Source organism: Gekko japonicus, unplaced genomic scaffold (assembly GCF_001447785.1).
Source record: "Gekko japonicus isolate JY-2015 unplaced genomic scaffold, Gekko_japonicus_V1.1 scaffold252, whole genome shotgun sequence".
NCBI classification, from domain to species: Eukaryota; Metazoa; Chordata; class Lepidosauria; order Squamata; family Gekkonidae; genus Gekko; species Gekko japonicus.
The window spans coordinates 714774-729194 of NW_015163612.1; the positions used below are offsets into that span (position 1 = coordinate 714774).

Below are 14421 nucleotides of genomic sequence, written 5' to 3' on the forward strand. Positions count from 1 at the left end.
CCCGCTCGTCTCCCCCCTCGCCTCGCCCTGCCTCCCCAGCTTGCCTCCTGGGCGCGTCGCATCCCCCCGGCTTGCCTCCCCCCCGGCTCACCTCGCGTCGCCTCGCAGGGCGGCCAGCATCCGCTGGGAATTCCCGCGTTTAACATGCGGGATTTCCGGCTCGGGGGCGCTGATTCGGCCGTGGACGAGAGGCTGCCGGGCTCGGTGGCCGCCCCTACCTCTCCTCCTGCACCCCAATGGCCGGCTCGCACTCTAGGCGAAGGCCTAGTATAAGCATCCCCCCGATATTTTTTCCGGGTTTTTAGATTTTTGTGCACACCTGGGGACTGCCCCAAGTGTGCACAAACATCTCCCTCCCCCCCCAGGTGCCCCCAATGTGCGGAAAGAAGTATCCGCACGCAGGGGGCATGTTCAGTATTCGATATGTCACACCATCACAAATACTACTGAAGATTACATTTTCCTCTGAAACTTTTCCTGAACAATTTTCTGGCTCATCAGGTCACTTGGGATTTAAGGCCACATCAATAATGAGTCAGACTCCAAAATCAAAAAATCAAAGCCTTTATTACAGTCATAGACCAGTATAATAGATAACAAATAAGTACAGATAAGGAAGCAATAAAATTCTAAAATATTATAGGATCTAAAATTATAAATAAGAGCTAAAAATTTTAAAATACAGACATGATAAAATCAATATTAAGATCAGAAATTAGATTTAGGCCTATCTGTACTTTATTTCTTTCCTAGTTTGGTATGCCAACCAACCAAATTTGGCAACTATTCTAGTCAGCTTTTGGTTATCCCCTGCCAACATAGACTCCAGAAGTGTTTGATCTCTTCCAATCAAATAATCAGTATGACTTCTTTTGAGATATTGCCTTAAAGCTCTTCTTGGTAATGTGTTTGCACATTTCCTTTGGGTGCTTATAAGCAAGGTTCTGAATCAATATATTTAACATTGCATGATTTTAAATACCGCCATTACCAGAAGTAATTAGCAAACTCCTCTTAAATATTATGAGTCACGATGAGAGAAGGAAAAGCAGTAACACTCTGAACAAAAACACCCTTACTCTGAAGTAGACTTAGTTGAAATCAGACCTAATTCAAGTATGTGTATTTAAAGTGAATACCCAGTACAGTGTGTATGAACTGTGCACTTTTCAGTCAAGGAGGAGAACTGAGTAAATAATAATTTAATGCTGGTTTCTGCAGTGTAATCCATATGGACAATCTTCCGCCATAGGTGCATTTAAGATTGTTGAAAATAATCAACTCAAAACATGTTTCATTATATGTTGGACTGTCGGGTTTTTTAATTATTTTTCTTTACTATTTTTAGTAATGCTTTTTTGGTTTCAGTTTTTATTTCTGCAACAGCACAGCATAGAATGGAATACACAACCTCAGTGCTAGTACAATGGTCACTCTTATGACAATGCTGGTTAATTAGCTTGAAGTGTGTCCATTTAAAATTATTTGTAATGATCTCTCTTTTAACTTTGGATTTTTTTGATATTTGTATTATGTTTCACTCTGGTTGCCCACTGAGGTCCACATCTATACAGCAATGTGCCTCTGGACATGGGGTGTCCAATGTGGTCTCCATTCAGATCTGTCTCACTATGCACATGCCCAAGCTACTTTCTCAGACTTGTATATTATACCGCAGCCTTGTTGCTCATGATTACAGTTCATTCCCCAGAGGTGAAATGGAAGAAGAAATGTGGAATGGTCACTCTTATGACAACGCTGGTTAATTAGCTTGAAGTGTGCCCCTTTAAAATATTTGTAATGATCTCCCTTTGAACTTTGATTTTTTTTTTGATATTTGTATTATGTTTCATTCTGGTTGCCCACTGAGGTCCACATCTATACAGCAATGTGCCTCTGGACATGGGGTGTCCAATGTGGTCTCCATTCGGATCTGTCTCACTATGCACATGCCCAAGCTACTCTCTCAGACTTGTATATTATACCGCAGCCTTGTTGCTCATGATTACAGTTCATTCTCCAGAGGTGAAATGGAAGAAGAAATGTGGTTTTGTTGTGATAGATTTCAACTGAACTCTGAAAGAGAGGAAGCAGAAATATTGCAGAAATATTATGTATTTATATATTTAGCATAAATATTATGTATTCACTTCTCATGTAAGCTGCCCTGAGCCTGCCTCAGCAGGGAGGGCGGGTATAAATAAAATAAAACAGACATACGGACGGACGGACAGACAGACAGACAGATAGATAGATAGATAGATAGATACAAGGCTTTATAATGAACCAACCTTATGTGACAGTTCCAGATGGGTAGACATGTTAGTCTGTAGCAACAGAAATGAGCAAGATTGCAGTAGCACCTTGAGGACTAACAAAAATTATGGCAGGGTATGAGCTCATATGCTGCCACAAATTTTGTTATTCTTTACGGTGCTACTGCACTCTTGCCCTTTTCTACAGCCTTATGTGACTTTCTCTAAACCCAGACAACTTTTACAATATGTAATTTCTAGCCTCTAGGTTTCAGAAACATGCCTTCACAATAACTTTTGCTTTGCAGGGCATGGAAAAGAAAAAGAAGTGAGACCTCCTGGTACCCAAAAAGATAAGAATAAAGGTAAAGCAACATGAATTAATGTAGAAAATACATTATAACCACAATTACTCAAATGGAAACAATATGAAGGCTTTAACACTCATTTGGAAGCAAGTTCCATTGAAATGTGTGGTGAATGCCAGACATGAAAATCTGTGTATCAGATATACTGCTTGTTTTACTAACCTTCCTGAAATGTTCTTTAAAATCCCTAAAATATAATTCAGTGTGCTCACATGCATTGGCTGGCCTGTGACTGACTTTGTGGGGTACTTTTTGCTTGTGTGTATGTGTGTGTTGTCTGAAAAATGACAAAACTGTGCTGTATTCCTCTGCAGAACATACTAAAGAAAAAGAAGCAAAGCATCATGGGGCATCAAAAGACAAAGGTAATGCTTAGCAAATGAAATTTGGAATCCATATTTCTCATTATTAAATCAAGTCTTCAATCACAAAAGAAGTGAGAATTTGTGCCAACCCCACCTCATGGCCACACGCAGATGTGAAAGGTTTAAATATACATTTTTCAAAGCCTAGTAGAAAATTGCTGTATAACTCTTTGAACATAACAGGAATCCAGTCAAAGAGCACCACATGTGTTGCTGAGACGGTGTGATTGATACTGACATGCCTTCAGGGCTTTATAAAGATGGAGATTTAAACACCTGAGTCTGTAAAAGCACGAGTCCCATTGACTTCTATTCTCCCTTCCTTTCAAATTTAAAGGTAGAGTTTCCTATGACATTTCTGTATCAGGAGATTCTTATTTCCAAATGTTAGATGGAGTTTTCATTCACATGCTGTTGTGCATCTATTAACTATCTTACACCTGTGTGTGTGTGTGTGTGTGTGTGTGTGTGTGTGTGTGTTAAGTGCCATCAAGTAACTTCTGACTTATGGCAACCCTATGAATTAATGATCTCCAAAACTTCCTATAGTTAATAGCCTTGCTCAGGTCTTGCAAACTAAGGGCCCTGGCTTCCTGTACTGAGTCAATTTCATCTCATATTGGGTCTTCTTCCTTTCTTGCGGCCTCCAACTTGTCCTAGTATTATACTCTTTTCCAGTGACGTCTTCTCATAATGTGACCAAAGTACGACGGCCTCAGTTTAGTCATTTCAGCATCTAGGGAGAATTCAGGCTTGATTTGATATAGAACCCTCTTATTTGTTTTTTGGTGGTCCGCAGTATCTCTTCCAACACCACATTTCAAAAGAATCAATTTTCTTCCTGTCAGCTTTCTTCATTGCCCAACTTTCACACCCATTTATCCATGACATAGCATTATTTTGGCAGTAACATAAACAGCATAGAGATAGTTCATGGAGAAAAAATAATTTCGTACTGAACAATGCACATTATGAATATTTGCTTTGCCAAGAGAATGGGAAGAGTGCACATCAAGCTGTGGATTATCTCATCTGAAGAGGAGCATGTTGCATAACAGAAGTGATAGAACTTTCTTTGCAAAATTATTTCCAAGAGAGGATGCATATAGATTAATGGAAGGAATGAATTCAGTATAGGAAACCTTTTCCTGTTACACCATCTGTAGAGCCCTCCAAACTTGTGACCAGTTTGTAGAGTTTACCTTCTAAGCGACTGCTAATTGGACTTCCTGCCAGTGTCCTGAAGTCAGAAATCTTTGAGAAAGGGAAAGTCATTACTGGCAATGAGGAGACCTCACATCTTTTCAGCCAATTTGGTGAAGTGGTTTAGTGTGCGGACTCTAATTTGGGAGAACCGGGTTTGATTCTCTACTCCTCCACTTGCAGATGCTGGAAGACCTTGGGCAAGATGTTCTTGAAAGAGTGGTTCTTGAAAGAGCTCTCTCAGCCCCAACCTACCTTACAGGGTGTCTGTTGTGGGGAGGAGAAGGGAATGGAGTCTGTAAGCTGCTCTGAGACTCTGAGTGAAGGACAGGGTATAAATCCAATATCTTCTTCTACTTCATGTGAAGAGGAAACTGAAAGGAAAAATAAAAAGGGTCAAAACCATTGGGGAAGCTTGGGGACTATTTAAAACTACAATCCTAGAAGCTCAGATAAAATATATACTGCAGGTTAGGAAAGGCACAAATAGGTATAGAAAAAGTCCTGCATGGTTAAAAAAAAATACTAGCTGTAAAAGGTAAGAAGGATTCCTTTAAGCGGTGGAAGGCTAGTCCAAGTGAGGTAAATAAAAGGGAGCTCAGGCTTTGGCAAATAAAATGAAAGTCAATGATTAGACTGGCAAAAGGGATTATGAAGAACACATTGCAAAAAATATAAAGACCAAGAATAAAAATTACTGAAGGATGATAGGGAAATGGCTGAGAAGCTGAATGCATTTTTTGCCTCTCTTTTCACTGTGGAAGATGAGAAGTGCTTGTCCACTCCAGAACCACTTATTTCAGGAGGGGTGTTGAAAAACCTGAGTCAGATTGAGTTGACAAGAAAAGAGGTCCTATGACTGATAGACAACTTAAAAACTGATAAATCACCAGGCCTGGATGTCATACATCCAAGAGTCCTGAAAGAATTAGTAGGTACATTGATGAACAAAAACTATTGAGGCAGGCTCAGCATGGGTTCTGTAAGGGAAGATCTTTTCTCACTAACCTGTTAGTGTTCTTTGAGGAGGCGAACAAACATGTGGACAAGGGGGACCCAATCGATGTTGTTTAGCTTGACTTCCAGAAAGCTTTTGAGTTTCTTATTAAAGGCTCCTAAGTAAGCTCAATAGTCATGGAATAAAAGGACAAATCCTCTTGTGGATCAAAAACTGGCTAATTAATAGGAAGCAGAGTGAGTATAAATGGGCAATTTTCATAGTGGAGGGTGGTAAGCAGTGGGGTACCGCAGGGCTCAGTACTGGATCCAATACTTTTAAACTTGTTCATTAATGATTTGGAGTTGGGAGTAAGCAGTGAAGTGGCTAAATTTGTGGATGACACTAAATTGATCAGGGTGGTGAGAACCAAGAAGGATTATGAGGCACTCCAAAAGGATCTGTTGAGGATGGGCGTCAGCTTGGCAAATGAGGTTCAATGTGACCAAATGCAAAGTGATACACATTGGGGCCAAAAATCCTAACTATAAATACATGTTGATGGGGTCTGAACTGGCGGAGACTGACCAAGAGAGAGATTTTGAAGTCATAGTAGATAACTCACTGAAAATGTCAAGACCGTTTGTGGCTGCAATAAAAAAGGCCAACACTATGCTGGGGATTATAAGGACGGGAACTGAAAACAAATCAGCCAGTATCATAATGCCCCTGTATAAATTGATGGTGTGACCTCATTTGGAATACTGTGTGCAATTCTGGTCACCACACCTCAGAAAGGATATTATAGCATTGGAAAAAGTGCAGAAAAGGGCAACTAGAACGACAAAAGGGTTGGAACACTTTCCCTGGGGACTCTTTAGCTTGGAGGAACAATGACAGGAGGAGGAGGAAATTGGATTCTTGGAGTCTCAGAGGGGCTTACAAACTCCTTTCCCTTCCCCTCCACACAACAAACACCCTGTGAGGTAGGTGGGGCTGAGAGAGCTCAGAGAGAACTGTTCTTGAGAGAACAGCTCTGACAGAACTATGGCTTGCCCAAGGTCATCCAGCAGCTGCAAGTGGAGGAGTGGGGAATCAGACCTGGTTCTCCCAGACCAGATTAGAGTCCTCACACTTAACCACAACACCAAACTGAGGGGTGACATGATAAAGGTTTACAAGATTATGTATGGGATACAGCAGTCAGGTTAGAATGGTTAACAGGAAGTACTTTTTTACCCAAAGAGTTATTAGCACATGGAATTCACTGCCACAGGAGGTGGTGGCAGCTACAAGCATGGATGGCTTCAAGAGGGAATTGGATAAATATATGGAGCAGAGGTCCATCAGTGGCTATTGGCCACAAGGTATAGATAGGAATCCTCAGTCTGGGGCAAGTGATGCACTGTATTCTTGGTGTTGGAGGGCAACAGTGGGAGGGCTTCTAGTGTCCTGGCCCCACTGGTGGACCTCCTGATGTTACCTGGTATTGTTGGCTACTGTGTGACAGAGTGTTGGACTAGATGGGCCATTGGCCTGATCCAGCATTGGCTTCTCTTATGTTCTTTAACTTGAATTGATGCTCTTGAATATGCTCAAGGGTATCATTTCATATTGGGTATTGTGGGATTTGTAGTTTTGTCTGCCTTCCAGTTCAGTTTGGTCATCTCTCTCTAGTCAAGAATACAGGTATTTTTGCTGGGAAAGGAGCCTTTTAGTAGACTTTGCATATATATATTTTACGTAAGCTGATATATACAAAAACATCAGTGGTTTTTGCTACCCAAAAGAAATACAGCAAAGTGGGGATCCTATGGATACCCTTTCCTCTGAGTGTTGTGATAAATGGTGACAAGGATGGCATTAAAAATCTCAAGGGGGATGGATTTATATAAGGCTTTTAGCTAGATCGTGTGATAACTAGACTGGGAACTCCCCTTTTTGAAGGTAGTGTATGTAGTTTATGTCTAACTACCAGCTGTGGATGGCTGGGCAGCCCTGCATGGCCTGAACAGTTGCAAGGCATTCCAAATGGCCTCGGTGGAAGCAAACACAGTCAGGTTGGAAGAGATGGACTACTGCTGATGGAGGGGTCGGCCATCCCTCCTGCCTGCATCATCAAATGGAGATGGAGAGCTGACAGGAGGTTGTCAGGAGGCAGAAGCATAGAGGTGTGAGACAGTTCTGGGCAACCAGCAAGCAGCAAAGCCTATGCCAGGGAATCAGGAGGCCCCAAAAGCCCCAGGACTGAGGGATGGACTGGAAGGCTGGTGTGGGAAGGAGCCAATGAAGGGAAATCTGCATTTACCTGGGAGGAGGGTGGCATGCAAGAGGAGGGCATGCTGGTGTGTAGGGATCCAGGGTGAAGCACAGCAAACTGTAAGGGAAAAGAGGTAAATATTGTAAAAAGATCCCCCCACACCATGGCTAAGGAGGAATTTTGGGCAATCTGCCCCACTTGTTTGACATAGCTGAACATAGTTGAATATATTGAGCTGCTTGTTAGGGATGTAATTATTATAATATATAAGTCAACTGGAAATAAGAATAATTTTTCTATGTTACATACAATTAATTTGTCTGACATTTGTCTATTCAGTGCTATTAAGAGGCTTGCAGGTCAGAAAGGTTATAACTGAATGCAATTAGGACTGTTACAAGTTGCAGCATTCTTTCACACTACCCAGATATTCAACTACCTTTGTGAGTTTCAAGACACCGCCATCGTTTTCTTGTAGTCCCAATCTATTCCTTATCCAAGGTCTGAGCATGTGAAAGGTCAGTAGTATCTCATCAACAGGCAATGACATTTAGCAAAATCTGGATGACATGATATTTATTCAATGACAAAAATATCTGCAGACTGAAGGCAGAAGGTCAGGATAACTTAAAAGTTAAAATGTTATGCAGGCTTTGGTCATTTTTGTATGGACCATGGCTACCAGTAAAAAGTACACTGCAAGAGTTGGGTGGAACCTTTAATTACAAACAAAATACACCTCTTTAACTTCGAACAAGCAAGACCTGGTAGACTTCAGCACACTTTAAAGAAATACTTGACACCTAGATTATGTAATTGTAGCATTAGATTTTACTTTACTTCCCCTCCATACTAACACAGCTGCGCTACACTGGCATTATGTGGCTAGTAGGGATGGGCATGAATCGGGAAAAATGGAGGCTCATGGAGGTTCATGGTTTGGGGTTTTCACAAACCATGAACGGTTTTGTTTTTTTTAAGCAAGTTTTTATTTTTTCCATATCAACAAACAAAAACGGACATAACACATACACATAAAGTGGGGGTTACATATACTTATTTATATTATCTAGCTGGTCCATGAACTGGTTTGAGGTTTGGGAAGTTCATGGGGCTGCAGCCCCACCTAGAAGTGAGCTCCGAAGGCATTTAAATGCCTTCAGAGACCAACCACCAGGACCCAAGTGAGCTTCAAAGGCATTTAAATGCCCTTGGAGTTTAATTCTAGGTCAGGCTGCCATATAAGGGCATATAAGGCCTATAAAAGCCTTCAGAACGTACTCTGGGAGCTACCCAACTCGACTGAGCTCCAAAGGCCTATAAACGTCTGGTTGGGCAGCTGGACCCGGACATAAACTCCAAAGGCCTTTGGAGCTCACTTGGGTCACAGGTGGTCGGAGCTCACTTCTGGTCAGGCCGCTGACCAGGAATTAAGCTCCAAGTGTAATTAAATGCCATCCGAATCCTCCCATGAACCTCATGAATTTCCATGGAGGTTCATGGGCAGATCGTGGGAGGCAGTTCTTCTGAACCCCTGGTTCAGAAATCATGAACTGGCCTGGTTTGTGCTCGAACCACAGTTTGTTTATGGGTTCATGCCCATCCCTAGTGGCTAGACATAGGAAACAAAGTTCCAGGGCTTACCTGGGGACAGTTTTGTGGTTTAGGGCAGGGAGCAGGACTCAGGGATCTGGGGGGGGGGATCTCCATCATCCTATTTGTCGCTGTAGTGACACAGTGCTCATGGGCAGGCTCCTGTGGCAGCATCCCTAGTGCCCAATCATGGACTTCTCTGGGACCCTGGGGTGGAGCTACTCAGGTGGACCAGGTGGATTAAGTTCTCTCTCTGGTCCACCTGGCTGCCATTTAAAGCCAGACCCTGCCAGAACCCACACGCAGTCAGCTCCAGCCTCCTGGCCCTTTGTTGGACATACTCTAAAGAGTAGTTCTATTTTTTGGTCATGTGGATTGTATGTTCTGGTCACAACTTTGTGGGGGGCAGTCTGGGCACTAAGCCAAATACATTTGGGGAGTGGAAGCAGTGTCTGCATGCCAAACTCCCCCACTTTGGAGGATCCCCTTAAGGGATTCTCGGGTGAAGCCATTTGGGGACATGCCCAGCTTGGGAGCTGTCATCCTGCTTCACTCCCAGATGACAGGGAAACCATGCAGTGGCTTACACCCATGTGGGATTCCAATACATGCCCTCCCAAGTTGTTTCATCCAGCAGGAGGGCTGGTGGGGAGGGTAGCCATCAGACAATAGGTGGATTGCAGTGCATGGACTGGATTCATGCCCTATGCTTCTCTAATGCTCAATGGCTGTGATCAATAAATTTGTGGCCATTTTTACTCCAGCATTATTTGAGTGTTGGGTTTTGTTCTCCCTTTCTGCCTCCCCTCTTGTCCCTGGGATTGCAAGTGACACTAGATACAAGGGAGGAGATATATGATGCTGTGTTTAGCTTTTACAATTAATATGTTAACTTTCAGTTACAAAGATCTTTTATCAGATCAAAAGATATGAAAGGAACCAGATACAACCCAATTACTATTCAACTACTTTATTGCAGCTATAGAACAATGAAGAAATTACTAAGGGTTCATATAACTATGCATGGTGGTTTATAAAATTATGCATGGTGTGGAAAGAGTTGACAAAGAGAACTTTTCCTCCCTCTCCCCAAATGCTAGAACTCAAGGGCAGTGGATTCAGAACAGACAAAAGGCAATACTTCTTCACACAGCAAGTGATTAAAACTGTGGAATTTGCTGCCAGAGGATGTTAGGGTTGCCAGGTCCTTACCTGGCACCCACAGGGATGGGAGGGAGCTCTCTTGGAGTGGGGGTAACCATAGAGTTTTGCCCAAAATACCAAGGCATCATCCCGTGGTGTCCCCAGTGTGAGGGACAAGCAAGACTCTGGTTTGAGGGCAAAACTCTATGGTAAAATTGCCCTCAAGCCATAGAGTTTTGCCCTCAAACCAGAGCATCACACTTCCATGTAATGTCATTGTGCTGGTGACATCACTGTTTGGGGATGGGGTTTTGCCAGTCAGTTGCCTGGCGGTGGGCAGAAGCCCCCAAAACCAAAGGTTTCCCCACCTGGACCTGGGGAATTGCAACCCTACTTTTTATCTATTAAGATAACTGTCTCCTGTGAATCCCAACATCACTCATTAGCATCAGGTCACATTGTCTATAAAGCCATTAGACATAAGAGCACAACACCAAAGAAGTTCCAAATTTCTTACTGGTGAGAGACCATTAAGACTCTGGCATGGTCAGATTACTTATTTTCTTTATAAAATCAGGTAAGGTAAAGGTAAAGGTTCCCTTGCTCGAAAGCCAGTTGACTCTAGGGTTGTGGTGCTCATCTCCGTTTCAAAGCCGAAGAGCCAGCGCTGTGCGAAGACGTTTCCGTGGTCATGTGGCCGGCATGACTAAACACCAAGGCGCACGGAATGCTGTTACCTTCCCACCGAAGTGGTACCTATTTATCTACTTGCAATTTCTTGCTTTCGAACTGCTAGGTTGGCAGGAGCTGGAACTAGAGACGGGAGCTCACTCCGTCATGCGGCACACTCGGGTCTCAATCAGCTGAACTACCGACCTTCCACAGCCTGCAGTTCAGCGTCTTAACCACTTGAGCCACCGCAGCTCCTATAAAATCAGGTAGTCCCCTATTATTAAAAGCAGTGCTTATTAAAAACAGTGTTTCAAACTCTGGCAAGTCAACCCCCCCCCTTTCCCTAATGATGCCTTTGTCCTCCTGGTCTTTTGCAAAGGTCATTGCTCAAGTGGTTTGTTTTCCACTCTTCTTTAGCTACATCCTGGACATGTCATTTCCTTAGCTCCAGTGTTTTTCACCTGGGATCTTCACACAGAACAGACACTAAGGAGGCGAGCACAAAGCTTTGCCAGGTTATTAAAAAACCTGGCCTATGCTGAGGTCTGGTTTTTCCTTGAGGCAAAAATCCATATACTATAAAGTCTAACACATAGTTATTAGTTTCTCATTTTTGAAAATACACTATTAAATATTTCAGCCAGAGTCAGTGTCTCGTTTACAAAGCACCACACTTTCCTAACATGTTGTTTTCCATATCACTAAGTTTGTATGACATTTGCTAATGACCGTATTTCTTCACAGAGGCTGTGAAAGAAAAACAAAGACCTCAGAAACCTCCAAAGAGAAGGACAATGATATATAGACATGCAAAATAATCTGAAGCATAGTCTCTCGACTTCTTTTGCTTTCAAATGTATTTGTTATAAAGCTTGAAAAAACATATTAGTGGATGTTCAGAGATTCACTGACAACTACCAGCTCTTTTCATCAAATTATTCTGCTACAGTAACAGTACCATCCTAAGCAGAGTTGCAGCCTTCTAAAACCTATTGACTTCAATGGCTTTAGAAGGATGTAACACTGGAGGGCACTGAAAATGAAGCATCTAAAACACTGCAGATAGACACGAAAGGGGAGCCAACACCAATAGGTGGGATAAGCAAGGACCAACTTTGTTTTATAGCAAGAAATGAGTCTGCAACATCCAAGGGCACAACTCACTCCATATTTATTCACAAGTGCAAGCAACTGGGCAAAGTTTCTGGCTCTGAACCCTGTGTTGTCAAGCGGTATATTGCCCAGGCTTTTCCTTGCCAGGCATTTACTGGCGCTTGAGGGAGGTGTGCCATGCTCCCCAGCCATTCTGTCTTTGGGTCAAGGATAACAGCACCTCTCAAGGGGTTCCTGCACCAGTTCCTTGAAACCACCATAGCCCAAGTTGGTGGTCTGATGTATCAGGTTACTCACTTAAGCTTTATATATATAAAAAACTTAACCCAGTTTTTCTGCACTGATATTATCACAGTGGGGTGGAGCTTACTGTTTGGCCCCCTAAAATGGATGGATGGATATCTGTCTGTCTGTCTGTCTGTCTGTCTGTCTATTACTTCCCCACATACTTGTTCCTTTATGTGGACTACTATTTATTATAATTAAGGGATCATTTCTCAAATAATTCCTGCAGTCACAGGCCCATGAAGATGTTCTCAGTCATATTGCCACTCATATAACATCCTTGTAGGCAGTTTCTGTAACTGGAGCTGCATTTAATATGGCTGCAGCAGTTCCCAGGTTTGTGCCACAAGCCCTCTGTACTGGAGGTACATTTGGAATTGCAATAAAATGTCTCAACCTCAAATATCGTTCTTGTCATCCCACAGCTCGTTAATGTCATCACCCACAAAGAGAGGGGAAGAAAAACTAAACCAACCAAGAAAAAACCTCCAAAGGAAGTTTAGAAAACTAGTAAAGGCTGAAAGTTAAAAACATCAATAGGTATAGACAAAAGTACACGTGTTTATTTCAAAAACATATAAAAACCTTGTAGAGGCTCAAATGAAGCCTCATAAAACAACCAAAGTGAAAAATGCACAACAAGGACCATATATGACCTGACGTGTTTCAGCCCACAAGAGCCTTCTTCAGAAGTCAAATAGTACAGCATGCAACAGAGCCCCAGTTACACTTGTAAGGCAGGACCAAAATGAGATGTATAGGACCAAAAATGGAATGTTCCAACACTAACCCAGTTTGGACCTATGGAACCACTGGATTGATATCCCTTAAGGTACTGCACAATGTGTGACTTGTTAGTTAAATATTGGCGTCACTGTTTAATAGAATGTTTTGAGACTGACACCCAGAGTACACTAAAAATTTTATTTCTATTTATTTCTATGCCTCCTTCTTTGTGTGTTTGTCAGGGGGTTTTTTGTGTGTGTGCACGTGTACCAATATCTCATAAAAAGTAAAGAAACTCTTTAATATTTCTTACCAGAGCCCATTAAAACAAAAGAAGTGAAGCCTTCTGCTCCTTCAAAACTCAATGGTAAGAAACCACATAGTGTTGCATGAAAAATTAAACTATGTAGTTACTGATTTTACTTTCTGCTTCAGTGTTTGATAACTTTTTTTCAGGGACCACTAAGGGAACAGATGTGAAGTCACCAGTTACTAGTGAGAGAGGTAAAAAATGTCTTAATACATAAAATTGATGTATAAACCTATAATTGCACATGGTCTCTAAAAACATTAACATTAAATATCACTTACATTGCAGTGGCTCATAGTATCACCAGTTTTATCAGAAATCTCAATTAAATATTATTTGGGCAAAGTATTGGAGAGAGTGGTGGTAATTCAATTGCAGAGCTTCATGGATGACACTTTCATGCTGGACCCGTCCCAGTCTGGCTTCCAGCCGGGTCATGGAACGGAGACAGCACTGGTCGCTCTCACAGATTACCTCCGAAGGCATCTGGATCGAGGTGGCACGGCGGTACTGGTGTTGTTGAATTTGTCAGTGGCGTTTGACACCGTCGACCACCAGTTACTGATCCACTGCCTTGCTGACACTGGAATCCAAGGCCTTACCTTGCAATGGCTTGTCTTTTTTCTCCAGGGTCGGGGACAGAGGGTGGTGCTAGGGGAGCAGATGTCCCAGAGGCACCCGCTGGTGTTCAGGGTGCCGCAAGTGGCGGTGCTATCCCCGATGTTGTTTAACAACTTCCTTGCCCCCCTCGCCCAGATTGCCCAGAGGCATGGGCTGGGGTGACATCAGTACGCTGATGACACCCAGCTATATCTGCTGTTGGTGGCCGGTCCGACTCTGACCCAGATGACCTGAAGCGGGCACTTCAGGATGTGGTGGGCTGGCTTAGACTGAGTTGATTGAAATTGAATCCAACGAAGACAAAGGTTCTGTGCTTGAGTTGGAGCAGGTCGGGGGTGGGTATCCCATTATTGACCTTCGGTGGGGCACCATTGGTGCCAGAGCTGAGGGTTAGGAGTCTGGGAGTGCTCCTGTGTGCCTCTTTAACAATGGAGGCCCAGGTAGCAGCCACTGCCAAGGTGGCCTTTTACCACCTACAGCTGATCAGGCAGCTGGTTCCCTTCCTCAAATGCAATGACCTAGCAACAGTGATCCATGCAATGGTCACCTCGAGATTAGACTACTGCAACA

At 42.9% G+C, this 14421-nt stretch overlaps 1 protein-coding gene across 1 annotated transcript in view; it reads left to right on the top strand.

Annotated features, from left to right (window-relative positions):
- The window catches only part of LOC107107107 (triadin-like), a 181568-nt gene that overhangs the window by 96267 nt on the left and 70880 nt on the right, over window positions 1–14421 (top strand). Inside the window, exons 19-22 of the mRNA XM_015407344.1 lie at window positions 2564–2620; window positions 2938–2988; window positions 13237–13287; window positions 13377–13424. Coding sequence (XP_015262830.1) covers window positions 2564–2620; window positions 2938–2988; window positions 13237–13287; window positions 13377–13424 — 207 coding nt within the window. The remainder of the gene's footprint in view (window positions 1–2563; window positions 2621–2937; window positions 2989–13236; window positions 13288–13376; window positions 13425–14421) is intronic.